Source organism: Panulirus ornatus, chromosome 17 (genome assembly GCF_036320965.1).
Source record: "Panulirus ornatus isolate Po-2019 chromosome 17, ASM3632096v1, whole genome shotgun sequence".
Classification (NCBI taxonomy): domain Eukaryota; kingdom Metazoa; phylum Arthropoda; class Malacostraca; order Decapoda; family Palinuridae; genus Panulirus; species Panulirus ornatus.
In genome coordinates this window covers 19730430-19757888 of record NC_092240.1, presented here as the reverse complement: position 1 = coordinate 19757888, position 27459 = coordinate 19730430, and the positions used below count along the sequence as shown (strand labels likewise).

The window sequence follows — 27459 nt, the reverse complement described above, 5'->3', positions numbered from 1 at the left end:
CATCCCCAAACCACTACTCCTGAAGCAGGAGTTGTGGGAGGATGTGATAGAGAGTAAAAAAGTAAACTCTAGATTGATATGGGTAAAACTGAAAGTGGATGGAGAGAGATGGGTGATTATTGGTGCCTATGCACCTGGGCTTGATAAGAAAGATCATGAGAGGCAAGTGTTTTGAGAGTTGCTGACTGTTCAGTGTGTTCAGTGTTGTAAATTGAAGTGGTGAAGAGCTTGTAGATTTGTGTTCTGAAAAAGGACTGGTGATTGGGAATACCTGGTTTAAAAAGAGAGATATACATAAATTACATATGTAAGTAGGAGAGATGGCCAGAAAGCATTATTGGATTATGTGTTAATTGATAGGCACATGGAAGAGAGACTTGTGGATGTTAATTTGCTGAGAGTTGCAACTGGAGGGATGTCTGATCATTATCTTGTGGAGGTGAAGGTGAAGATTTGTAGAGGTTTTCAGAAAAGAAGAGAGAATATTGTGGGTGAAGAGAGTGGTGAGAGCAAGTGACCGAGGGAAGGAGACTTGTGTGAGGAAGTATCAGGAGAGACTGAGTGCAGAATGGAAAAAGGTGAGAGCAAAGGACGTAAGTGGAGTGGGTGAGGAATGGGATGTATTTTAGGGAAGCAATGATGGCTTGCGCAAAAGATTCTTGTGGCATGAGAAACGTGGGAGATGGGCAGATTAGAAAGGGTGGTGAGTGGTGGGATGAAGTAAGATTATTAGTGAAAGAGGAGAGAGAGGCATTTGGATGATTTTTACAGGGAAATAGTGCAAATGACTGGGAGATGTATAAAAGAGAGAGGCAGGAGGTCAAGAGAAAGGTGCAAGAGGTGAAAAAGAGGGAAATGAGAGTTGGGGTAAGAGAGTATCATTGAATTTTAGGGAGAATAAAAAGATGTTTTTGAAGGAGATAAATAAAGTGTGTAAGACAAGAGAACAAATGGGAACATCGGTGAAGGGGACTAATGGAGACGTAATAACAAGTAGTGGTGAAGTGAGAAGGAGATGGAGTGAGTATTTTGAAGGTTTGTTGAATGTGTTAGATGATAGAGTGGCAGATTTAGGGTGTTTTGATTGAGGTGGTGTGCGAAGTGAGAGGGTCAAGGAGAATGGTTTGGTAAACAGAGAAGAGGTAGTGAAAGCTTTGCAGAAGATGAAAGCCGGCAAGGTGGCTGGTTTGGATGGTATTGCAGTGGAATTTATAAAAAAAAGGGGTTGACTGTGTTGTTGACTTGTTGGTGAGGCTCATGGTGAAGCACCTGAGGATTAGCAGAATACATGCATAGTGCCATTGTACAAAGGCAAATGGGATAAAGGCAAGTGTTCAAATTACAGAGGTATAAGTTTGTTGAGTATTCCTGGGAAATTATATGGGAGGGTATTGATTGAGAGGGTGAAGGCATGTACAGAGCATCAGATTGGGGAAGAGGAGTGTGGTTTCAGAAGTGGTAGAGGATGTGTGGATCAGGTATTTGCTTTGAAGAATGTATGTGAGAAATACTTAGAAAAACAGATGGATTTGTATGTAGCATTTATGGATCTGGAGAAGGCATATGATAAGAGTTGATAGAGATGCTCTGTGGAAGGTTTTCAGAGTATATGGTGTGAGAGGCAAGTATGTGAGAAATACTTAGGAAAACATATGGATTTGTATGTAGCATTTATGGATCTGGAGAAGGCATATGATAGAGCAGAAAGAGATGCTCTGTGAAAGGTATTAAGAGTATATGGTTTGGGAGGCAAGTTGCTAGAAGCAGTGAAAATTTTTTATTGAGGATGTAAGGCATGTGTATGAGTAGGAAGAGAGGAAAGTAACTGGTTTTCAGTGAATGTCGGTTTGCGGTAGGGTGCGTGATATCCCCCTTATTGTTTAATTTGTTTATGGATGGGGTTGTTAGGGAGGTGAATGCAAGAGTTTTGGAGAGAGGGGCAAGTATGCAGTCTGTTGTGCATGAGAGGGCTTGGGAAGTGAGTCATTTGTTGTTCGCTGATGATACAGCTTTGGTGGCTGACTCAGGTTAGGAACTGCAGAAGCTAGTGACTGAGTTTGGTAAAGTGTGTGAAAGAAGAAAGCTGAGAGTAAATGTGAATAAGAGCAAGGTTATTAAGTTCAGTAGGGTTGAGGGACAAGTAAATTGGGAGATGAGTTTGACTGGAGAAAAACTGGAGGAAGTGAAGTGTTTTAGATATCTGGGAGTGGATTTGGCAGCGGATGGAACCGTGGAAGCGGAAGTGAGTCACAGGCTGGGGGAGGGTGCGAAGGTTCTGGGAGCTTTGAAGAATGTGTGGAAGGCGAGAACATTATCTCAGGAAGCAAAAATGGGTATGTTTGAATGAAAAGTGGTTCCAACAATGTTTTATGGTTGTGAGGCATGGGCTACAGATAGGGTTGTGCAGAGGAGGGTGGGGTGGATGTGTTGGAAATGAGATGTTTGAGGACAACGTGTGGTGTGAGGTGGTTTGATCGAGTAAGTAATGAAAGGGTAAGAGAGATGTGTGGTCATACAAAGGGTGCGGTTGAGAGAGCAGAAGAGAGTGTATTGAAATGGTTTGGTCACATGGAGAGAATGAGTGAGGAAAGATTGACAAAGAGGATATATGTGTCAGAGGTGAAGGGAACAAGGAGAAGTGGGAGACCAAATTAGAGGTGGAGACATCAAGCACCCCTGCCGCAGACCGACATTCATTATGAACTAATCACTTTCTTCCTAGTGGTACACAAGCCTTACACCCTTGATCAAAACTTTTCACTGCTTCTAGCAACTTACCTCCCACACCATATACTCTTAATACCTTTCACAGAGCATCTCTTTCTGCTCTATGATATGCCTTCTCCAGATCCATAAATGCTTCATACAAATCCACCTGTTTTTCTAAGTACTTTTCTCATACATTCTTCAAAGCAAACAGCTGATCTACACATCTTCCACTTCTGAAAGCACACTGCTCATCCCCAATCTGATGCTCTGTACATGCCTTAGTCCTTTCAATCAAATATTTCTATGTATACATGCATATACATACACAGACATATACATATATACACTTGAACATATTCATACTTGCTGCCCTCATTCATTCCCGTCGCCACCCCTCCACACATGAAATGGCACCCCCCTCTCCTGTGCACAAGTGAGGTAGCACTAGGAAAAGACAACAAAATCCACTTTTGTTCACGCTCAGTCTCTAGCTTTCATGTGTAATGCACCGAAACCGTAGCTCCCTTTCCACATCCAGGCCCCACAAAACTTTCCATTGTTTACCCCGATGCTTCGCATACCCTGGTTCAATCCATTGACAGCATGTCAACACCAGTATACCACATTGTTCCAATTCACTCTATTCCTTGCACTCCTTTCACCCTCACGCATGTTCAGGCCCCAGTCGCTCAAAATCTTTTTCACTCCATCCTTCTACGTTCAATTTGGTCTCCCACTTTTCTTCGTTCCCTCCACCTCTGACACATATATCCTCTTTGTCGATCTTTCCTCACTCATTCTCTCCACATGACCAAACCATTTCAAAACACCCTCTTGTGCTCTCTCAACCACACTCTCTTCATTATGACACATCTCTCTTACCTTTTCATTACTTACTCGATCAAACCACCTCACGCCACATATTGTTGTCAAACATCTCATTTCTAACACATCCACCATCCTCCGCACAACCCTATCTATAACCCACACCTCGCAACCATATAACATTATTGGAACCACTATTTCTTCAAACATACCCATTTTTGCTTTCCGAGATAATGTTCTCTACTTCCACACACTTTTCAGTATTCCTAGAACTTTCGCCCCCTCTCCACCCTGTGACTTACTTCTGCTTCCATGGTTCTATCCACTGCCAAATCCACTCCCAGATATCTAAAACACTTCACTTCCTCCAGTTTTTCTCCATTCAAACTTACCTCCCAATTTACTATACCTAATAACCTTGCTCTTATTCACATTTACTCTCAGCTTGACTCACTTCCCAAGCCCTCTCATCCACAACAGACTGCATACTTGCCCCTCTCTCCAAAACTCTTGCATTCACCTGCCTAATAACCCCATTCATTTTCAAATTGAGCAACCATGGAGACATCACGCACCCCTACCGCAAACCGACATTCACTGAGAAGCAGTCACTTTCCTCTCTTCCTACTTGTACACATGCCTTACATCCTTGACAAAAACTTTTCACCACTTCTAGCAACTTGCCTCCCACACCATATATTCTTAATACCTTCCAATATCTTTTATTTATTTTAATACTTGATTGCTGTTCCCCACGTTAGCAAGATAGCTCCTGGAAACCTGAATATCTTTCAACCAAGAAAAAAATGCTTGTTTGAATTGGGACCTCCCCAAAATTTTAGGTTAGGGGAAAAAAAGCTACAAGTGTTAGAAAAATAACAATTGTGGCTTATGGTCTGATCTGATGCTCACATTCCAGAGTGCAGAAGTAACTCCGTCCAGAAAACCACAATATGAAGATTTGTACCTGAACAGTGGAGAAGAGAAGACATTCCAGTATGATGAGAATCTTCCGTGTTTACCTGTTCCTTCTCTACACCAAACTCTTGACAGGTAACGATATTTCATTGAGGAAGATATATTAACGATATTGATATACCAGTACACCTTATGATAGTAGTATCCCATGAACTTTTTTTGTCATAGTTACTCTAATTTTGATGCTGTAATTTTCATGCTTTCTGTTGCAAAGCAGAAAAGTAAAGTATATTGGTTTGTCCCTGATCCATGCCTGTGTCCATGCGTTTGTGCTTACATTCATGATCTTGTGTATGCAGTATCCCCTGACTCAATGATGGATGGACTGACATTGCATCATGGGTACTGCACCAGATTAGATTGAGGATAAGGTAGTTGAAGGTCAGGGTCACAAGGACTTGTATATCAGAATGCTACGAAATGTATGTGTAATGATGTCTCCCAACTAGATGAGTGGATTTGGACCAAACTTGTACCATAGATACTGCATAGAGTCTTACACTTGATTAGGTTGTCAAGGTTAGGGCTTAGAGGTCAAGGTTAATTTTTGGTTACTGCTCGCTTGTATACATGATATGACTGGTTAGAGGAGTTAAAACAGATGCTGCAGCCAACCTGCATACAAAATTTTGTACAGGAGAGCAAGGAATAAGCACTGAATGGAAAAGATTGAGGAGCAGAGGGATTTTGAAAAAAGCATTTTGGGAGAAGCAAAAGAAAGTCCAAAACTTTTCTATAAGATCATTAGGTAAAGTGCAGCTAATCAGGCTAAGGGACTCAGATAGAAGAATTCTTGAAGATTTTGAGATTTTTGAGGAGCTGAGTGATAAACTCTAAATTGTTTTCAGTGTGAACAGTATTATACTGGTATTACCCAATTGGGAAGGGGTTGAAGCCTTGGAATTCATAATGATTGTAAAAAATGAAATTATCAAGCTATTGAAATAACGTGACCCATAGAAGGCCCAAGGTCCTGATGAGGACTCACCATTCATGTTGAGAAAGTGTGTGGAGGCACTTGCTTGGTCACTAGAAATATATTTTAGTTATTAGTGGAAAGGGTTTACATGTTTACTTGAGGAAGACAGGCAACAGGTGGCCTGATTGGCCCACAACTGGGTTTTCTGAAAAAAAAAAAAAATTATTTGACTAGAAAAATTTGACTCTGTTCAGTACTTTTTTAAGCTATCACCAACTCCCCACTGCTGTACATTAGCCTTCTAGTATCCCTATTACTGCTGTTGTTTATATGTTTATTTCTGGCATTTTTCTCAAAGCAAACCTGAAATTATAAAATATTTCTAAACGACTTTTGAGGGTATTTATAGTTTTAGCATTCACTACGTCTGACAGTAACTTATCCAGTGCTCAACACACCTATAGGAAGAAAAGCTTTTTCCCATGTCCATATTACATCTTTTAGCTTTGAGTTTTATTCCCTTTGTCCTTGTCCTATTTTTTTTGTATTTTGAAAAGATACTCGTGGTTTACTTTATCGAACTTGTTCAGAATTTTGAGCAGTTGGATTAAGTCACCACAGAGTCTACGTTTTTTTTAGGGAGAAGAGATCTAATCATTTTAGCCTGTCTTCATATGCCAGAGTTTTAAAGGGTGGGATCAATTTTGTCACATGTCTTTGTACCTGCTCTAATTTTTCCTTGTCTTTTATATGGCCTGGGGACCAAAACTGGATTGCATATTCTGGATGTGGTCTTACTAGAGAAATATAAAGTGTAAGAATTGTTTCTGGTGTCTTATAATCTATGTTCCTGGCTATGAAACTTAGCACTTAGTTACCTTTTTTACCTGCTGTGGATCATCTTGTGCTGAAAAAAGGTGTTTTCAAGTAATACGCCCCTCTGAGCACAGACAGACATACACAAGATAACTTACATTCTTATTTACTACAGACACTCAACATTTAACAAAGTATCTTGCCAGTTTCATCACATCCCACTTTCGCATTCATATCGCCCATTACAACCACCTTTATCTCATTCTCAAAACAGTTTGTACAGTTACACAAATTTCACCAGAAAAGTGTCATCTTGACAAGCACACTTACACATACTTATGCATAATTCACAATTCCAGTCTTTCATCTCACTCACACTATTCTTGATCCATTCCATCCATGCTCTGTAACACCCTCCCACACTTTCAGTGATAGCAGAAATGCACATCCTTCTTTCTCTCTTCCCTCATAATTTTCATTAATTCCCTCCATACCACTGTTCCTTCCACACCATTCTATAGCTTGCATTTGTCATTTCCATTTTGACTCCATACATTCTACCCAAGGATATGGGCTTCCCCAGTCCCCAGCATATCCAAAATCTAACAATTAGAATTCTTCACAAGCTCCCTTGTTTGACTTTCATCTGTCATCCCATTTACATTTAGCACTGCCACCCTCAATCTTTTTTCCCCTTTTACTCTTCGGCATAACTGGTAGACTCTAGTGCTACTTATCCTTTTGTTCCTCACCTTTGACAGGCAGAGGGCAACTCCAGTGCAGTGTTTCCCAGAGGCAGCAGGGCTCCCACATTGTCTGAAAAACTAAAAACCCCAGCAAACCTCTAATATTTTGTCTGCATTTAAAAAGGAAAACTACTGCTACTGTTTTCCTAATAGAGTTGGGCAGTGCCTCCCCCTTCAGTTCCATCCCTAAGGTTGTAATAATGATGCTACCATGAGAAGGTGGGGTGAGACTTGGATACTCCTTGAGGCACCAAAATTCAAAACTTCTCCGAACAGTTATGAGCTTACCACAGTAGCAGCACCTAACCTCAGTGGTTATGGCACTGCCACTGTGAAAAGCCCCCAATTGTACCATCATTTGCCACATGACTCCTTTTAGAATCACCCATCACTATTAGTTGATATTGTGCATCAAGACTGCATACATATTCAATCAGCTGCTCCCCAGACTCTTGCCTTTCTTCATCATGCTTCTCAGGCTGGTTGCATAACACTAATAATCACCCATTTCTCGTAATCCACTTTCAGTTTTGCTCAAATCAGTCTGGAGCTCACTTTCTTACACCTTTTACACATTCCCAGAACTCCTGCTTCAGCAGTAGTGTTACTACTTCCTTAGCGCTTGCCTTCACACTACTGCTTCAGAAGTAGTGTTACTACTTCCTTAGTGCTTGCCTTCACACTATACCCTACTTTACCTTTAAGACATTCCCAACCATTCTTCTCCCTAACCCTTGAGCAATGTTTCACTAGGAGCTAGAATATCAAAGTGTCTTTCCATCGAACATGCTACCTATCTCTTCTTTCTTCTCATCTTGGTTATGTGTTCAGGCCCCAATCGCTCAAAATCTTTTTCACTCTATCCTTCCGCCTCCAATTTGGTCTCCCACTTTTCCTCGTTCCCTCCACCTCTGATACATATATCTTTTTCGTCAATCTTTCCTTACTCATTCTCTCCATGTGACTAAACCATTTCAATACACCCTCTTCTGCTCTCTCAACCACACTCTTTTTCATTACTTACTTGATCAAACCACCTCACACCACATATTGTCCTCAAACATCTCATTTCCAACACATCTACCCTCCTCCTCACATCCCTATCTATAGCCCGTGCCTCGCAACCATATAACATTGTTGGAACCACTTTTCCTTCAAACATACCCATTTTTGCTTTCCGAGATAATGTTCTCGCCTTCCACACATTCTTCAACGCTCTCAGAACTTTCGCCCCCTCCCCCAGCCTGTGACTCACTTCCGCTTCTATGGTTCCATCTGCTGCCAAATCCACTCCCAGATATCTAAAACTCTTCACTTCCTCCAGTTTTTCTCCATTCAAACTTACCTCCCAATTGACTTGACCCTCAACCCTACTGTACCTAATAACCTTGCTCTTATTCACATTTACCCTCAGCTTTCTTCTTTCACACACTTTACCAAACTCAGTCACCAGCTTCTGCAGTTTCTCATGAATCAGCAACCAGCGCTGTATCATCAGCAAACAATAACTGACTCACTTCCCAAGCCTTCTCATGCAGAAGAGACTGCATACTTGCCTCTCTCTCCAAAACTCTTGCATTCACCTCCCTAACAACCCCATCCAAAAACTAATTAAACATCCATGGAGACATCATGCACCCTTGTTGCAGACTGACATTTACTGAGAACCAATCACTTTCCTCTCTTCCTCCTTGTACACTTGCCTTACAGCCTTGGAAAAACTTTTCACTGCTTCTAGCAACTTACCTCCCACACCATATACTCTTAAAACCTTCCACAAAATATCTCTATCAACCCTATCATATGTCTTCTCCAGATCCATAAATGCTACATACAAATACTTCTGTTTGTCTAAGTATTTCTCACATGAATTCTTCAAAGCAAACAAATTATCCACATATCCTCTAGCACTTCTGAAACCACACTACTCTTCCCCAATCTGATGCTTTGTAAATGCCTTTACCCTCTCAATCCATACCCTTTCATATTATTTCACAGGAATACTCAGTAAACTTATACCTCTGTAATTTGAACACTCACCTTTATCCCCTTTGCCTTTGCACAGTGGCACTATGCATGCATTCTGCCAATCCTCAGGCACTTCACTATGATCCATACATTCATTGAATATTCCTACCAACCAATCAACAACACAGTCACCCCCTTTTTTAATAAATTCAACTGCAATTCCATGAAAACCCAGCACCTTGCCGGCTTTCATCTTCTGGAAAGCTTTCACCACCTAACCCTTTCATTTTGCACAACCTCGACCAAAACACCCTATATCTACCACTCTGTCATCTAACACATTCCACAAACCTTCAAAATACTCACTCCATCTCCTTCTCACATCACCGCTACTTGTTATTACCTCCCCATTAGCCCCCTTCACCAATGTTCCCATTTGTTCTCTTGTCTTACCCACTTTATTTATCTCCTTCCAAAACATTTTTTTATTCTCCTTAAAATTTAATGATACTCTCTCACCCCAACTCTTGTTTGCCCTCTCTTTCACCTTTTGCACCATTCTCTTGACCTCCTGCTGCTTTCTTTTATATATATCCCAGTGATTTGCACTACTTACCTACAAAAATTGTCCAGATGCCTCTTTCTTCACTTTCACTAATAATCGTACTTCTTCAGCCCACCACTCACTACCCTTTCTAATCTGCCCACCTCCCACCTTTCTCATGCCATAAGCATCTTTTGTGCAAGCCATCATTGCTTCCCTAAATACATCCCATTCCTCTCCCATTCCTCTTACTTCATTTGCTATCATCTTTTGCCATTCTGCTCTCAATCTTTCCTGGTACTTCCTCACACAAGTCTCCTTTCCAAGCTCACATACTCTCACCACTTTCTTCCCCAAAACCTTCTCTCTTCTTCTCTGAAAACCTCTACAAACCTTCACCTCCACAATATAGTGATCAGACATCCCTCCAGCTGCCCCTCTCAGCACATTAACATCCAAGTCTCTCTTTCACAAGCCTATCAATTAACATGTAATCCAATAACGCCCCCTAGTCAGCTCTTCTACTTATGAACGTATGCTTATGCATATCTCCATTTTTAAACCATTTGTTCCCAATAACCAGTCCTTTTTCAGCACACAAATCCACAAGCTCTTCACCATTTCCATTTTCACCACTGAACACCCCGTGTATGCCAATTATCCCCCAACTGTCACATTGCTTACCTTTGCATTCAAATTACCTATCACTATAACACAGTCTCATGCATCAAAGCTGCTAATACTCTCACTCAGCTGTTCCCAAAACACTTGCCTCTCATGATCTTTCTTCTCATGACCAGGTGCATAGGCACCAATAATCACCCATCTCTCTCCATCCACTTTCAGTTTTACCCATATCAGTCTAGAGTTTACTTTCTTACACTGTATCACATATTCCCACAACTCCTGCTTCAGGAGGAGTGCTACTCTTTCCTTAGCTCTTCTCCTCTCACCAACCCCTAACTTTACTCCCAAGACATTCCCAAACCACTTTCCACTTTACTGTTTTGCTTCATTTCACTCAGAACCAAAACATCCAGGCTCTTTTCCTCAAACATATATATATTTTTTTTTTTTTTTGCTTTGTCGCTGTCTCCCGCGTTTGCGAGGTAGCGCTAGGAAACAGACGAAAGAAATGGCCCAACCCACCCCCATACACATTTATATACATACGTCCACACACGCAAATATACATACCTACACAGCTTTCCATGGTTTACCCCAGACGCTTCACATGCCCTGATTCAATCCACTGACAGCACGTCAACCCCGGTATACCACATCGATCCAATTCACTCTATTCCTTGCCCTCCTTTCACCCTCCTGCATGTTCAGGTCCCGATCACACAAAATCTTTTTCACTCCATCTTTCCACCTCCAGTTTGGTCTCCCTCTTCTCCTCGTTCCCTCCACCTCTGACACATATATCCTCTTGGTCAATCTTTCCTCACTCATTCTCTCCATGTGCCCAAACCATTTCAAAACACCCTCTTCTGCTGTCTCAACCACGCTCTTTTTATTTCCACACATCTCTCTTACCCTTACGTTACTTACTCGATCAAACCACCTCACACCACACATTGTCCTCAAACATCTCATTTCCAGCACATCCATCCTCCTGCGCACAACTCTATCCATAGCCCACGCCTCGCAACCATACGACATTGTTGGAACCACTATTCCTTCAAACATACCCATTTTTGCTTTCCGAGATAATGTTCTCGACTTCCACACATTCTTCAAGGCTCCCAGGATTTTCGCCCCCTCCCCCACCCTATGATCCACTTCCGCTTCCATGGTTCCATCCGCTGCCAGATCCACTCCCAGATATCTAAAACACTTCACTTCCTCCAGTTTTTCTCCATTCAAACTCACCTCCCAATTGACTTGACCCTCAACCCTACTGTACCTAATAACCTTGCTCTTATTCACATTTACTCTTAACTTTCTTCTTTCACACACTTTACCAAACTCAGTCACCAGCTTCTGCAGTTTCTCACATGAATCAGCCACCAGCGCTGTATCATCAGCGAACAACAACTGACTCACTTCCCAAGCTCTCTCATCCCCAACAGACTTCATACTTGCCCCTCTTTCCAAAACTCTTGCATTCACCTCCCTAACAACCCCATCCATAAACAAATTAAACAACCATGGAGACATCACACACCCCTGCCGCAACCTACATTCACTGAGAACCAATCACTTTCCTCTCTTCCTACACGTACACATGCCTTACATCCTTGATATATATATATATATATATATATTTTTTTTTTTTTTTTTTTTTATACTTTGTCGCTGTCTCCCGCGTTTGCGAGGTAGCGCAAGGAAACAGACGAAAGAAATGGCCCACCCCCCCCCCATACACATGTACATACACACGTCCACACACGCAAATATACATACCTACACAGCTTTCCATGGTTTACCCCAGACGCTTCACATGCCTTGATTCAATCCACTGACAGCACGTCAACCCCTGTATACCACATCGCTCCAATTCACTCTATTCCTTGCCCTCCTTTCACCCTCCTGCATGTTCAGGCCCCGATCACACAAAATCTTTTTCACTCCATCTTTCCACCTCCAATTTGGTCTCCCTCTTCTCCTCGTTCCCTCCACCTCCGACACATATATCCTCTTGGTCAATCTTTCCTCACTCATTCTCTCCATGTGCCCAAACCATTTCAAAACACCCTCTTCTGCTCTCTCAACCACGCTCTTTTTATTTCCACACATCTCTCTTACCCTTACGTTACTTACTCGATCAAACCACCTCACACCACACATTTTCCTCAAACATCTCATTTCCAGCACATCCATCCTCCTGCGCACAACTCTATCCATAGCCCACGCCTCGCAACCATACAACATTGTTGGAACCACTATTCCTTCAAACATACCCATTTTTGCTCTCCGAGATAATGTTCTCGACTTCCACACATTTTTCAAGGCTCCCAAAATTTTCGCCCCCTCCCCCACCCTATGATCCACTTCCGCTTCCATGGTTCCATCCGCTGACAGATCCACTCCCAGATATCTAAAACACTTCACTTCCTCCAGTTTTTCTCCATTCAAACTCACCTCCCAATTGACTTGACCCTCAACCCTACTGTACCTAATAACCTTGCTCTTATTCACATTTACTCTTAACTTTCTTCTTCCACACACTTTACCAAACTCAGTCACCAGCTTCTGCAGTTTCTCACATGAATCAGCCACCAGCGCTGTATCATCAGCGAACAACAACTGACTCACTTCCCAAGCTCTCTCATCCCCAACAGACTTCATACTTGCCCCTCTTTCCAAAACTCTTGCATTTACCTCCCTAACAACCCCATCCATAAACAAATTAAACAACCATGGAGACATCATACACCCCTGCCGCAAACCTACATTCACTGAGAACCAATCACTTTCCTCTCTTCCTACACGTACACATGCCTTACATCCTCGATAAAAACTTTTCACTGCTTCTAACAACTTGCCTCCCACACCATATATTCTTAATACCTTCCACAGAGCATCTCTATCAACTCTATCATATGCCTTCTCCAGATCCATAAATGCTACATACAAATCCATTTGCTTTTCTAAGTATTTCTCACATACATTCTTCAAAGCAAACACCTGATCCACACATCCTCTACCACTTCTGAAACCGCACTGCTCTTCCCCAATCTGATGCTCTATACATGCCTTCACCCTCTCAATCAATACCCTCCCATATAATTTACCAGGAATACTCAACAAACTTATACCTCTGTAATTTGAGCAATATATATATATATATATATATATATATCAACATATTCACATATACATATACAGACATATACATATATGCCCATGTACATATTTATACTTGCTTGCCTTCATCCATTCCTGGTGCTACCCTGCCCCACAGGAAATAGCATCACTACCCCCAGGAAAACAGACAAAGAGGCCATGTTCATTCGCACTCTGTCTCTAGCTGTCATGTGTAATGCACCAAAACCACAACTCCCTGTCTGCATACTGGCCCTACAGACCTTTCCATGGTTTACCCCAGATGTTTCAGATGCCCTGGGTCAGTCCATTGACAGCATGTTGACCCCAGTATACCACATTGTTCCAGTTTACTTTATTCCTTGCACGCCTCTCACCCTTCTGTATGTTCATGCACCGTTCACTCAAAATCTTTTTCACTACATCCTTCTACCTCCACTTTGGTCTCCCACTTCTTGTTCTCTTCTCCTCTGACACCTATATCCTCTTTGTCAACCTTCCCTCACTCATTCTCTCCATATGTCCAAACCATTTCAACACACCCTCTTCTCCCCTCTCAACCACACTCTTTTTATTTTCACACATCTCTCTTACCCTTTTATTAATGATAGTAGTACTGTTACTAATAATGATAATGATTAAGCACTACTAACTTTTTTATGGCTTTTATGTAAAAGCTTGGACATTCAGTTAACTCAGTGACTTTTTTTTTGTATGTATACTTATGATTCTGGTAACTTTCAGCAAATTGTAATGAAATGATAGATATTTATTTTATTTATTTTGCTTTGTCGCTGTGTCCCGCGTTTGCGAGGTAGCGCAAGGAAACAGACGAAAGAAATGGCTCAACCCACCCCCATACACAATGTATACACACACACACACGTCCACACATGCAAATATACATACCTATACATCTCAATGTACACATATATATACATACACAGACACATACATATATACCCGTGCACACAATTCACACTCTCTGCCCCCATTCACTCCCATCGCCACCTCGCCACACATGGAATACCATCCCCCTCCCCCCTCATGTGTGTGAGGTAGCACTAGGAAAAGACAACAAAGGCCCCATTCATTCACACTCAGTCTCTAGCTGCCGCGCAATAATGCCCGAAAACACAGCCCCCTTTCCACATCCAGGCCCCACACAACTTTCCATGGTTTACCCCAGACGCTTCACATGCCCTGATTCAATCCACTGACAGCACGTCAACCCCGGTATACCACATCAATCCAATTCACTCTCTTCCTTGCCCTCCTTTCACCCTCCTGCATGTTCAGGCCCCTATCACACAAAATCTTTTTCACTCCATCTTTCCACCTCCAATTTGATCTCCCACTTCTCCTCGTTCCCTCCACCTCCGACACATATATCATCTTAGTCAATCTTTCCTCACTCATTCTCTCCATGTGCCCAAACCATTTCAAAACACCCTCTTCTGCTCTCTCAACCACGCTCTTTTTATTTCCACACATCTCTCTTACCCTTACATTACTTACTCGATCAAACCACCTCACACCACACATTGTCCTCAAACATCTCATTTCCAGCACATCCGCCCTTCTGCGCACAACTCTATCCATAGCCCACGCCTCACAACCATACAACATTGTTGGAACCACTATTCCTTCAAACATACCCATTTTTGCTTTCCGAGATAATGTTCTCGACTTCCACACATTTTTCAAGGCTCCCAGGATTTTCGCCCCCTCCCCCACCCTATGATTCACTTTCACTTCTATGGTTCCATCCGCTGCCAGATCCACTCCCAGATATCTAAAACACTTTACTTCCTCCAGTTTTTCTCCATTCAAACTTACCTCCCAATTGACTTGACCCTCAACCCTACTGTACCTAATAACCTTGCTCTTATTCACATTTACTCAACTTTCTTCTTTCACACACTTTACCAAACTCAGTCACCAGCTTCTGCAGTTTCTCACATGAATCAGCCACCAGCACTGTATCATCAGCGAACAACAACTGACTCACTTCCCAAGCTCTCTCATCCACAACAGACTTCATACTTGCCCCTCTTTCCAAAACTCTTGCATTCACCTCCCTAACAACCCCATCCATAAACAAATTAAACAACCATGGAGACATCACACATCCCTGCCGCAAACCTACATTCACTGAGAACCAATCACTTTCCTCTCTTCCTACACGTACACATGCCTTACATCCTCGATAAAAACTTTTCACTGCTTCTAACAACTTGCCTCCCACACCATATATTCTTAATATTAAACCTTCCACAGAGCATCTCTATCAACTCTATCATATGCCTTCTCCAGATCCATAAATGCTACATACAAATCCATTTGCTTTTCTAAGTATTTCTCACATACATTCTTCAAAGCAAACACCTGATCCACACATCCTCTACCACTTCTGAAACCACACTGCTCTCCCCCAATCTGATGCTCTGTACATGCCTTCACCCTCTCAATCAATACCCTCCCATATAATTTACCAGGAATACTCAACAAACTTATACCTCTGTAATTTGAGCACTCACTCTTATCCCCTTTGCCTTTGTACAATGGCACTATGCACGCATTCTGCCAATCCTCAGGCACCTCACCATGAGTCATACATACATTAAATAACCTTACCAACCAGTCAACAATACAGTCACCCCCTTTTTTAATAAATTCCACTGCAGTACCATCCAAACCTGCTGCCTTGCCAGCTTTCATCTTCCGCAAAGCTTTTACTACCTCTTCTCTGTTTACCAAATCATTTTCCCTAACCCTCTCACTTTGCACACCACCTCGACCAAAACACCCTATATCTGCCACTCTATCATTAAACACATTCAACAAACCTTCAAAATACTCACTCCATCTCCTTTTCACATCACCACTACTTGTTATCACCTCCCCATTTGCGCCCTTCACTGAAGTTCCCATTTGCTCCCTTGTCTTACATACTTTATTTACCTCCTTCCAGAACATCTTTTTATTCTCCCTAAAATTTAATGATACTCTCTCACCCCAACTCTCATTTGCCCTCTTTTTCACCTCTTGCACCTTTCTCTTGACCTCCTGTCTCATTCTTTTATACATCTCCCACTCAATTGCATTTTTTCCCTGCAATTGATAGATAAAACAACAATTAAGATTTAGAAACTAAGCAAATACAAAGTGTGTTATTCAATATTTGAATGTAGTTCTTTATCATTTAAGCCAGCTGTTGAACTTCTTCTAGGCACAGTATATACTTCTGGGGTCAGTGTTCTCGTTCAGTTGAACACTATGATTTTACTTGTGGTCTTTCTTATTTGGACAAGGTAAAAATATTGAGCCCTCGTTTTGAATTTGTATGAGAGATTGCTCCCATATGATGAATTCAGGCTGCCAAACTTAAGTATGTTGCACTTACTGTCCCTAAGAAAGATGCAGTTATACAGAAGATTAATAGAAGGGCTTCAGTGATAAAAATATGCTGAATATGATGTTGGTACATGCACTATCTGGGCCTTAAAGAAGAACTGGGAGAAAATATTTGTTTTATTCTGAAAATAACTCCAGTCTGTTATTAGGTACAGTAGGGTTGAGGGTCAAGTCAATTGGGAGGTGAGTTTGAACGGAGAAAAACTGGAGGAAGTGAAGTGTTTTAGATATCTGGGAGTGGATCTGGCAGCGGATGGAACCATGGAAGCGGAAGTGGATCATAGGGTGGGGGAGGGGGCGAAAATTCTGGGGGCCTTGAAGAATGTGTGGAAGTCGAGAACATTATCTCGGAGAGCAAAAATGGGTATGTTTGAAGGAATAGTGGTTCCAACAATGTTGTATGGTTGCGAGGCATGGGCTATGGATAGAGTTGTGCGCAGGAGGATGGATGTGCTGGAAATGAGATGTTTGAGGACAATGTGTGGTGTGAGGTGGTTTGATCGAGTGAGTAACGTAAGGGTAAGAGAGATGTGTGGAAATAAAAAGAGCGTGGTTGAGAGAGCAGAAGAGGGTGTTTTGAAGTGGTTTGGGCACATGGAGAGGATGAGTGAGGAAAGATTGACCAAGAGGATATATGTGTCGGAGGTGGAGGGAGCAAGGAGAAGAGGGAGACCAAATTGGAGGTGGAAAGATGGAGTGAAAAAGATTTTGTGTGATCGGGGCCTGAACATGCAGGAGGGTGAAAGGAGGGCAAGGAATAGAGTGAATTGGAGCGATGTGGTATACCGGGGTTGACGTGCTGTCAGTGGATTGAATCAAGGCATGTGAAGCGTCTGGGGTAAACCATGGAAAGCTGTGTAAGTATGTATATTTGCGTGTGTGGACGTATGTATATACATGTGTATGGGGGGGGGTTGGGCCATTTCTTTCGTCTGTTTCCTTGCGCTACCTCGCAAACGCGGGAGACAGCGACAAAGTATAAAAAAAAAAAAAAAAAAAACTCCAGTCTGTGTTTGCATTCATCCGGGTATTGATTTATTGACTGGAATCACCGTCTCCACAGAAAACCTGTTTTGTTCTGCAATGAAAAGGGAAATTATCCTTCATGCACCATATGCAGATATGATGCTATATTCCTTACTTCCTCAGGACCACCAACATGAAGCTGTCAGCCCTGCATCTGCCATCTGCCTTTCTACATACACCCCTCGGTGTATTCACTTAGATTAAGAATTTTAGGATTTGTCTGGTGTTTTGTTTTATTGAATTATTGTATTTCTTTGTATCTTAGTACTGTAGACATTAACTCATTCCCTTGTATCCTAGCTCAGTAGATATTAACTCTCTCTTTTATACATTTTTGATTGAAGCGTTTCAAAAGACAGTTTTGTATTTCCATTTTTTGAATGTACATACAGTAAACCCTTGACTTAACGGACCCTTATATAACAGATTTCGGATTTGATGGAATGGGTGAATAATAGTAAGTAATCATTTAGAAAATAGAAAAGAATATAATATCTCAGATGCTGCATCATGTGCATTTCATATCACACTTGTTCTTGGTAGCGTGGGGTAGACTCTGTTTGTTTCAATCTCAGTCTGTCTCAAGCTATTGTGTGGTCAGGTTTTATACAGAGAATATGACTTTATTCATTGAACGATTTTGCAATCTTTATAATTCAAAATGGCATCAAGTGATGGAGGAGCTAAAAGAAAGCGTGTGAACTGTATATTATATATATTGTATTGAAAAATGGCCCATAGGTTACATTCGACTTAACAAACTTTTGGCATTAAGGGACACCCCTTCCCCCCTATTAGTCCATTAAATTGAGGGTTTACTGTATAAGTAAATTAGGAAAATATTTTGTTATAAATGTGATAATTTCTGAAAATGCCATCCTATATATTTGGTATAATAAGGGAAGGCTTTAGATATATTTTTTTTTTCAAAATGGATGATTATGACAGTGTAAGAGTGCTGTGTGTTAGATGACATTTCCAGACTTTACTGTTTAATAGACCATCAGAATCCTTGGAAATGTTCATTATTTATACTCAGGAAAAATTGTTTGTCTAACAATTGCTTGGTCTTAGCCATTTCATACTAAAAGATTTCACTGTTCCTCAAATTGCATATCATTTTGCTGTAATTTACTTCATGTATCATTGTTTATCACTTACTAAATAGATTGTGTATTAATGTTGATCAGAAGGTCACTGTTTTTCAGAAACATGATTTCAAAACTGACTACTTAACAGGCAGGTTCAGAGTTTTACTTTATGAAGTGTTGATACTATACACTTTTTCAGTTTGACCAAAGTTGGCCCTGAAAAATGAATATATGCAGTGTAAGGAAAAAATTACTAATGAAAAATAAAGACAGTTAATTACATTAATGAAAAGGTAATGCTGATTATATGTTAGTCATTATTTCATTTGCCTGTGAAAGGATATGATATGACTGACAGTAGGTAACAAACAGAAGAGCATATTGATGGACCTTGACTTTTATGTATGCAGGTACCTTTACTGGGTGCAGCCACATGTGGATGATGAAGAGTTTGAAAGTACGAAAGTTATTGTCAAGAAATTTGAATCAGGCATTGGCAAAGAACTGCAGGAAAGTTTATTGAGTCATGCTGCCCAGAAAAAGAATTGGGTAAGTTCTTGCCAAATATAAAACTGGTGTCTCTGTAAAATCATATCATTCCTGTGTTCAGAATTGTTTTGGAATTCATGAGTATATACTGGGCAGGTACTAATGCCCAGGTATTGGGAGGCATACTGACTGTAGTGCCTGAGCTAACACTATGGCGTTTGTCTCAGTCACTCTCACTGGCTCAGTTTGGTATCATTTTTTTTTTATGCTTCATCTACATGAGGGTTTCAGGCATTAGATTTGCAGTCATACACTCTCCATCTCATACACAACACATGTCAAAACATAACTCACACATCATATTTTTTGTTCTTGCTTTTCTCCTCTTTGTTATAAAGAAAATTCATGGCATCATTGGTTGAAAAGGATTGGACAGTTCACTGACTGGAAACTTACTTCCCAGGCAGAAAGAAAGTAAAACAGATGTAAAAGATTTGTGTGTCATCATGAGAAACTAGAGTTCAGAGAGGTAAGAGAGTCAGGGAGAGTCGCTTAGTGAAGAGAAAAGAGATGGAGAAAGCCTTGCATAAGATAAAATCTGGCAGTGCAATAGGAGTGGATGGTATTGCAGTTGAATTTATTAGAAATGGGGTGACTGTGATGTTGATTGCTTGGTAGGGATATTCACTGTATATATGGATCATGGTAAAGTCTCTGAGATTTGACAGAATGCATGTATAGTGCAGTTGTACAAAAGTAAAGGGGATAAAGGTGAGTGTTCAAACTACAGAGGCATAAGTTTTTTTTAGTATACTTGGAAAATTGTATGGGAGGATGTTGATTGAGAGGATGAAGGCATGTACAGAGCAGCAGACTGTGGAGGAATAGTTTAGTTTCAGAAGTGGTAGAGGATGTGTGGATCAGGTGTTTGCTTTGAAGAATATGTGTGAGTAATAGTTAGAAAAACAGATGGATTTTTATGTGGCATTTATGGATCTGGAGAAGGCATATGATAGGGTTGATAGAGATACTTTGTGGAAGGTATTAAGAATATGTGGCATTGGAGGTAAGTTGTTAAAAGCAGTGAGAAGTTTTGATCAAGAGTGTAAGGCTCATGTACGAGTAGGAAGAGAGGAAAGTGATTGGTTCTCAGTGAAGGTTGGTCTGTGGCAAGGGTGTATGATGTCACCATGGTTGATTAATTTGTTAATGGATGGAGTGGTTAGGAATGTAAATGCAAAAGTTTTGGAGAGAGGGGCAAGTATACAGTCTGTTGGGGATGAGACTGCCTAGGAAGTGAGACACTTGTCTTTGACTGATGATGCAGTGCTGGTGGCTGATTCAAATGAGAAACTGCAGAAGTTAGTGACTGAGTTTGGAAAAGTATGTGAAAGTAGCTTAGAATTAGAAAATGTGCACATTTCCATATTAAACATATGTAACATCAAAGTTTAATTAGTTAGCTAGTTTGTTATAAATAAACATATTTTTTTGGAATGGAATATAATTAAAGTGACTGCAGGTGGATGAGCCTTCCCTTCTTTCTGCATCAGCAGAGATGTCCCTCAAGGTTCTGTACAGAAAGTTGAGAGTAGATGTGAATAAGAGCAAGGTTATTAAGTTTTACAGGGTTGAGGGACAAATTAGTTTGAATGGAAAATATTGGAGGAAATGAAGTGTTTTAGATATCTAGGAGTAGACTTAGCAGTGAATGGAACCATGGATGGAGTGAGTCATAGGGTGGGGGAGTGGGTGAAGGTTCTGGATGCAAAGGACAATGTGTAGAGATATTACATTGGAGAGCAATAATGGGTATGTTTGAAGGAATGGTAGTTTCAACAGTATTATATGGTTGCGAGTCATGAGCTATTGATAAGGTTGTGTAGAGGAAGGTGGATGTGTTGGAAATGAAATGTTTGAGGACAATATGTGCTGTGAGTGGTTTGATTAAGTAATGAAAGGGTAAGAGAGATGTTTGGTAATAAAGAGTGTGGTTGAAAGAGCAGAAGAGGGTGTGTTGAACTGTAATTTTGGTGTATTACACATGGCAGCTGGAGAATGGATGTGAGCGGATATGGCGTTTCTTCATATGTTTCCTGGCATTACTTTACTGTTGAAGGGAATGGTGATGCTGTTTCATATGGGTCGGGGTGGTGTCGGGAATGGATAAAGGTGAGCAAGTATGAAGATTACATATGTATGCTTGTACATGTATGTATGTGTATGTGTACATGCATATGTATATGTATGTGTATATGTGTATATGAGTGGATTGGTCTTAGTATGTTTCCTGGTGCTACCTTGCTAATGTGGGAAATGGCAATCATGTATAATGAATAATAATATATATTTCCTAAGATCATTGAAAATTTTTGATAATGATTAAAACTATTGATTTATGAGACAGGTGGGAAAAAAGAGTGGAGAAGGCTGAATGAGATGGTACAAATTTGGATGAAGTAAGAGTGTATTTGTAAATGAAGTGTTAGTATTGAAGAGTGTGTAGTGATGGGGAATGATCAGGATGCTTGGAAAAATAGATTAACTGCAAATGTATATATCTTCATTTTTAAATTATCTCTGATATAAAGAAATGATTGTATGGGGATGTTAAGTACCACTGAATTTTAAGTGAGGTATATTTAATTGATAGATGTATGGTTGTCATTTAGTTTTGTATGTAGTTGTTTGATATTGAAATTCAGCATTGATATGATTATTTTACCCTTAATTCAAATTACAGCTTGAAGATTGGTGGCTGCATTATGCATACCTTGCTGTTCGTGAACCTATTCTACCCATTATGAACACAGCTGGCCCACATCCTCTTAATTCTACTCTGTGGAAACCCTCAGTTGAAAATGCTCCAAAGGTATGTTATAAACTGGTACTTTGATTGGTAAAGTGCATGGATTTTTGAAGATATTCAGTTTGAGCATGATGAGTCATTATACCTCTTCAGTTTTTTTCTTGATCTGAAGAAGTTAGGCTTTTTTGTTGCATGCAGCAAGCACTGTGCAGTAGCCCTGCCTTTTGGCAAAATGGTGGGAGCTATAGATAAAACAATAGTTGGGAACATTTAGGGAGGAGCATTAGGTAAAAACATTTGGGAGAAGTAGTCTGTAGGAACATTAGGTAGGAGCCTTCTTCAAGCACTGTGCTAGAGTTGCCCTCTGCCAGTGACCTGCTGAGGGTGAGGCAAGGCTAAGAAGTGGCACTTTTCACTGGTTATGGAGACTGTTGTCGTGGTCACCCCAGTGAGGGAGTTCCAGGTGGGAACAGGCATTGAAGATATAGATAGATAGATAGATAGATAGATAGATAGATAGACAGTCATACAGCAGTTTCACAATTGACTCAGTTGTTATGGGGTTTGGTCTTCCAATGTAAAAGGAAAATATGCAGAATTTCATATTCTTGACAAAAATTATGCAGAGCTGAAATAAGATTTGTTTCTTTTCTTCTAGATATAGTGTCTGTATATGAAAGTAAAGGGTTAAGATTAACTGGAAAAGAGAGAGTCCTGAGTTTGATATGCAAAATTTTGTATTCTCTGCAATAATCAGACAGAGCTAGAATATAATTTGTTTCTTTTAATTTGGATATAGTGTCCGTAGGGTATAACTGCCCATAACCTTTTTCTGTTACCATTAAATGTATGTTATGCACTATACTATATGCATAATAAAACTTGTATTGTTAATCTGAAAAGGACCATAGAAATGGTTCCAGAAGTTTGTCATTACACATTCATATAAGCTCTTCATACTGCACATGCATCAAGTCAGTAAATGAAAACCACTTGTATTTAAGTCTTATCTCACTGGCACTCATACCTTGCTTAAAACTCTTGAGAACTCCCATGCAGCAGGCCCTAATAACTTATCAGACTTTCACCTAAAATACTGAAGCCTGATAGTAATCCAAGAACTAAAGGCATCTTCAGCCACTCTTAGTTATACAGCAAATTCTCAAACATCTGGAAATGTGTCAACTCAGTACCCATCCTGAAAAATCCAAACTCCCAACTCCACTTTGCCTTATGGCCCTATATCACTGTTATCATAAATCTTCAAACTCCTCAGAAAAGTGATCCACAACCGAATCAACAGAATTATTGTACTCTCATCCCACACAGCAAGGCTTCAGAACCAAACACTCCAGTACCATGCTGCATAAAGACATTACACATTGAATACTGGTTGGCTTCATTTTGCCTCACCCACCATCTTGCATAGTACTAATGGCCATAAGCATCAACAAAATATTCAACACCATTCCTTTCCATATCTTTGCATCAGTGATATTTCATACCATCTTCCACAAAAATAGAAAAAAATGGTTGGCCATCTTTGGTTTGCCACAAGCCAGAAACATCTGCAAAGGCTTCACCTCAAAAATCCCCTTGTTCTTTAATGGAGTTCCCTCATGGGGAAGGAAAGTCTTAATCCATTTGTCTGCAGTCTCATCTTGTATGACCTCCACCCCTCAGCACACAGTGGAGTCTTTCATATGTAGATGACCTCATGGTAACATTGCAACTCCTTGACATTACACAAGTACCAACAGATATGTAGCACTACATTATGCAATTACAGTAGATGTCTACATCTCAGCTGAATTCCACTGTCACCATTTTAACCCATGACAGGTGTGAATTCAACCTGCACCTTCCCATTGTCCTGAATAATTGACAACACCCACTCAAAATATCTTTAAATAACCCACTCAAAAAATCTTCAAATAATACAGATAGTATATCAAGATAAGAAAGTTGTTTTGGGTTTGAGAGATAGAGAAAGAAATGGGCAAAGACTGGGTTAGGGAAGTATTAAATCTAACCATATTCCATCTGCCCCATTGAGATGTCCTATCTTAGTCTGACTTTATAGGAGACATTTTGATGAGATGAGATGCGGATTTTTTAAAAGGGGAAACAAGAAGGAGTCACGCGGGGAGTTCACATCCTCCTCGAAGGCTCAGATTGGGGTGTCTAAATGTGTGTGAATGGAACCAAGATGAGAAAAAAGGAGAGATAGGTAGTATGTTTGAGGAAAGGAACTTGGATGTTTTGCCTCTGAGTGAATCAAAGCTCAAGGGTAAAGGGGAAGAGTGGTTTGGGAATGTTTTAGGAGTAAAGTCAGGGGTTGGTGAGATGACAAGAGCAAAGGAAGGAGTAGCACTACTGAAACAGGAGTTGTAGGAGTATATGATAGAGTGTAAGAAAGTAAACTCTAGATTAATATGGGTAAAACTGAAAGTGGATGGAGAGAGATGGGTGATTATTGGTGTATATGCACCTGGGCATGAGAAGAAAGATCATGAGAGGCAAGTATTTTGGGAGCAAATGACTGAGTGCGTTAGGAATTTTGATGCACGAGACTGGGTTATAGTGATGGGTGATTTGAATGCAAAGGTGAGTAATGTGGCAGTTGAGGGAATAATTGGTGTACATGGGGTGTTCAATGTTGTAAATGGAAATGATGAAGAGCTTGTAGATTTGAGTGCTGAAAAAGGACTGGTGATTGGGAATACCTGGTTCAAAAAGAGAGCTATACATAAGTATATATATGCAAGTAGGAGAGGTGGCCAGAGAGCGTTATTGGATGACATAATGATTGATAGGCGCATGAAAGAGAGACTTTTGGATGTAAATGTGATGAGAGGTGCAACTGGAGAGATGTCTGATTATTAATTTGTGGGTGAAGGTGAAGATTTGTAGAGGTTTTCAGAAAAGAAGAGAGAATGTTGGGGTGAAGAGAGTGGTGAGAGTAAGTGAGCTTGGGAAGGAGACTTGTGTGAGGAAGTACCAGGAGAGACTGAGTGCAGAATGGAAAAAGGTGAGAGCAAAGGAGGTAAGGGGAGTGGGGGAGGAATGGTATGTATTCAGGGAAGCAGTGATGGCTTGCGCAAAAGATGCTTGTGGCATGGGAAGCGTTGGAGGTGGGCAGATTAGAAAGGGTAGTGAGTGGTGGGATGAAGAAGTAAGATTATTAGTGAAAGAGAAGAGAGAGGCATTTGGACGGTTTTTACAGGGAAATATTGCAAATGACTGGGAGATGTATAAAAGAAAGCAGGAGGAGGTCAACAGAAAGGTGCAAGAGGTGAAAAAAACGGGCAAATGAGAGTTGGGGAGAGAGAATATCATTAGATTTTAGGGAGAATAAAAAGATGTTTGGAAGGAGGTAAATAAAGTGCATAAGACAAGAGAACAAATGGGAACATCGGTGAAGGGGGTGGCTAATGGGGAGGTAAAAACAAGTAGTGGTGATGTGAGAAGGAGATGGAGTGAGTATTTTGAAGGTTTGTTGAATGTATTAGATGATAGAGTGGCAGATATAGGGTGTTTTGGTCAAGGTGGTGTGCGAAGTGAGAGGGTCAGGGAGAATGGTTTGGTAAACAGAGAAGAGGTAGTGAAAGCTTTGCGGAAGATGGAAGCAGACAAGGTGGCAGGTTTGGATGGTATTGCTGTGGAAATTATTAAAAAAGGGGGTGACTGTTGTTGACTGGTTGGAGAGGATATTCACTGTATGTATGGCTCATGGTGAAGTACCTGAGGATTGGCAGAATGCATGCATAGTGCCATTGTACAAAGGCAAAGGGGATAAAGGTGAGTGTTTAAATTACAGAGGTATAAGTTTGTTGAGTATTCCTGGTAAATTATATGGGAGGGTGTTGATTGAGAGGGTGAAGGCATGTACAGAGCATCAGATTGGGTGGGAGCAGTGTGGTTTCAGAAGTGGTAGAGGATGTGTGGATCAGGTGTTTGCTTTGAAGATTGTGTGTGAGAAATACTTAGAAAAACAAATGGATTTGTTTATAGCATTTATGGATATGGTGAAGGCATATGACAGAGTTGATAGAGATGCTCTATGGAAGGTATTAAGAGTATATGGTGTGGGAGGCAAGTTGCTGGAAGCAGTGAAAAAGTTTTTATTGAGGATGTGGGGCATGTGTGTGATTAGGAAGAGAAGAAAGTGATTGGTTCTCAGTGAATGTCGGTTTGCAGCAGGGGTGCGTGATGTCTCCGTGGTTGTTTGATTTGTTTATACATGGGGTTGTTAGGGATTTGGAGAGGGGCAGGTGTGCAGTCTGTTGTGGATGAGAGGGCTTAGGAAGTGAGTCAGTTGTTCACTGATAATGCAGTGCTGGTGGCTGATTCGGGTGAGAAATTGCATAAGCTGGTGACTGAGTTTGGTGAAGTATGTGAAGGAAGAGAGCTGGGAGTAAATGTGAATGGGAGCAGGGTTATTGGGTACGATGGGGTTCAGGGACAAGTCAGTTGGGAGGTAGGGTAAGAGAGATGTGTGGAAATAAAATTATTGTGGCAGAGAAAACAGAAGAGGGTGTGTTGAAATAGTTCGGATAGATGGAGACTATGAGTTAGGAAACATTAGCAAAGAGGATATATGTGTCAGACATGGAGGGAATAAGGAGAAGTGGGAGATCAAACTGGAGGTGGAAGGATGGAGTGAAAAAGATTTTGAGTGATTGGGGGCTGAACATACAGCAGGGTGAAAGGCGTACAAGGAATAGAGTGAATTAGAAAAATGTGGTATACTGGGATCAAAATAATGTCAATGGAATTGACCAGGGCATGTGAAGCATCTGGGGTAAACCATGAAAAGGCTGCGGCACCTGGATGCGGATCCAGGTGCCGCAGCCTTTCCATGGTTTACCCCAGATGCTTCACATGCCCTGGTCAATTCCATTGACATTATTTTGATCCCAGTATACCACATTTTTCTAATTCACTCTATTCCTTGCATGCCTTTCACCCTGCTGTATGTTCAGCCCCCAATCACTCAAAATCTTATTCACTCCATCCTTCCACCTCCAGTTTGATCTCCCACTTCTCCTTATTCCCTCCATGTCTGACACATATATCCTCTTTGCTAATGTTTCCTAACTCATAGTCTCCATCTATCTGAACTATTTCAACACACCCTCTTCTGTTTTCTCTGCCACAATAATTTTATTTCCACACATCTCTCTTACCCTTTCATTACTTAATCAAACCACCTTACACCATATATTGTCCTCAGACATTTCATTTCCAACACATCCACCCTCCTCCATACAACCTTATCTATAGTGCATGCCTCGCAGCCACATAACATTGTTGGAACTACTGTTCCTTCAAACATACCCATTTTTGCT

At 40.9% G+C, this 27459-nt stretch overlaps 1 protein-coding gene across 3 annotated transcripts in view; it reads left to right on the top strand.

Annotated features, from left to right (window-relative positions):
* Positions 1-27459, top strand: part of CROT (Carnitine O-octanoyltransferase) — a 172290-nt gene that overhangs the window by 9316 nt on the left and 135515 nt on the right. For all 3 annotated transcript variants that reach the window (XM_071672036.1, XM_071672038.1, XM_071672037.1), the window contains exons 3-5: positions 4454-4587; positions 19221-19359; positions 22043-22171. In XM_071672036.1, the coding sequence (XP_071528137.1) occupies positions 4454-4587; positions 19221-19359; positions 22043-22171 (402 nt within the window). The remainder of the gene's footprint in view (positions 1-4453; positions 4588-19220; positions 19360-22042; positions 22172-27459) is intronic.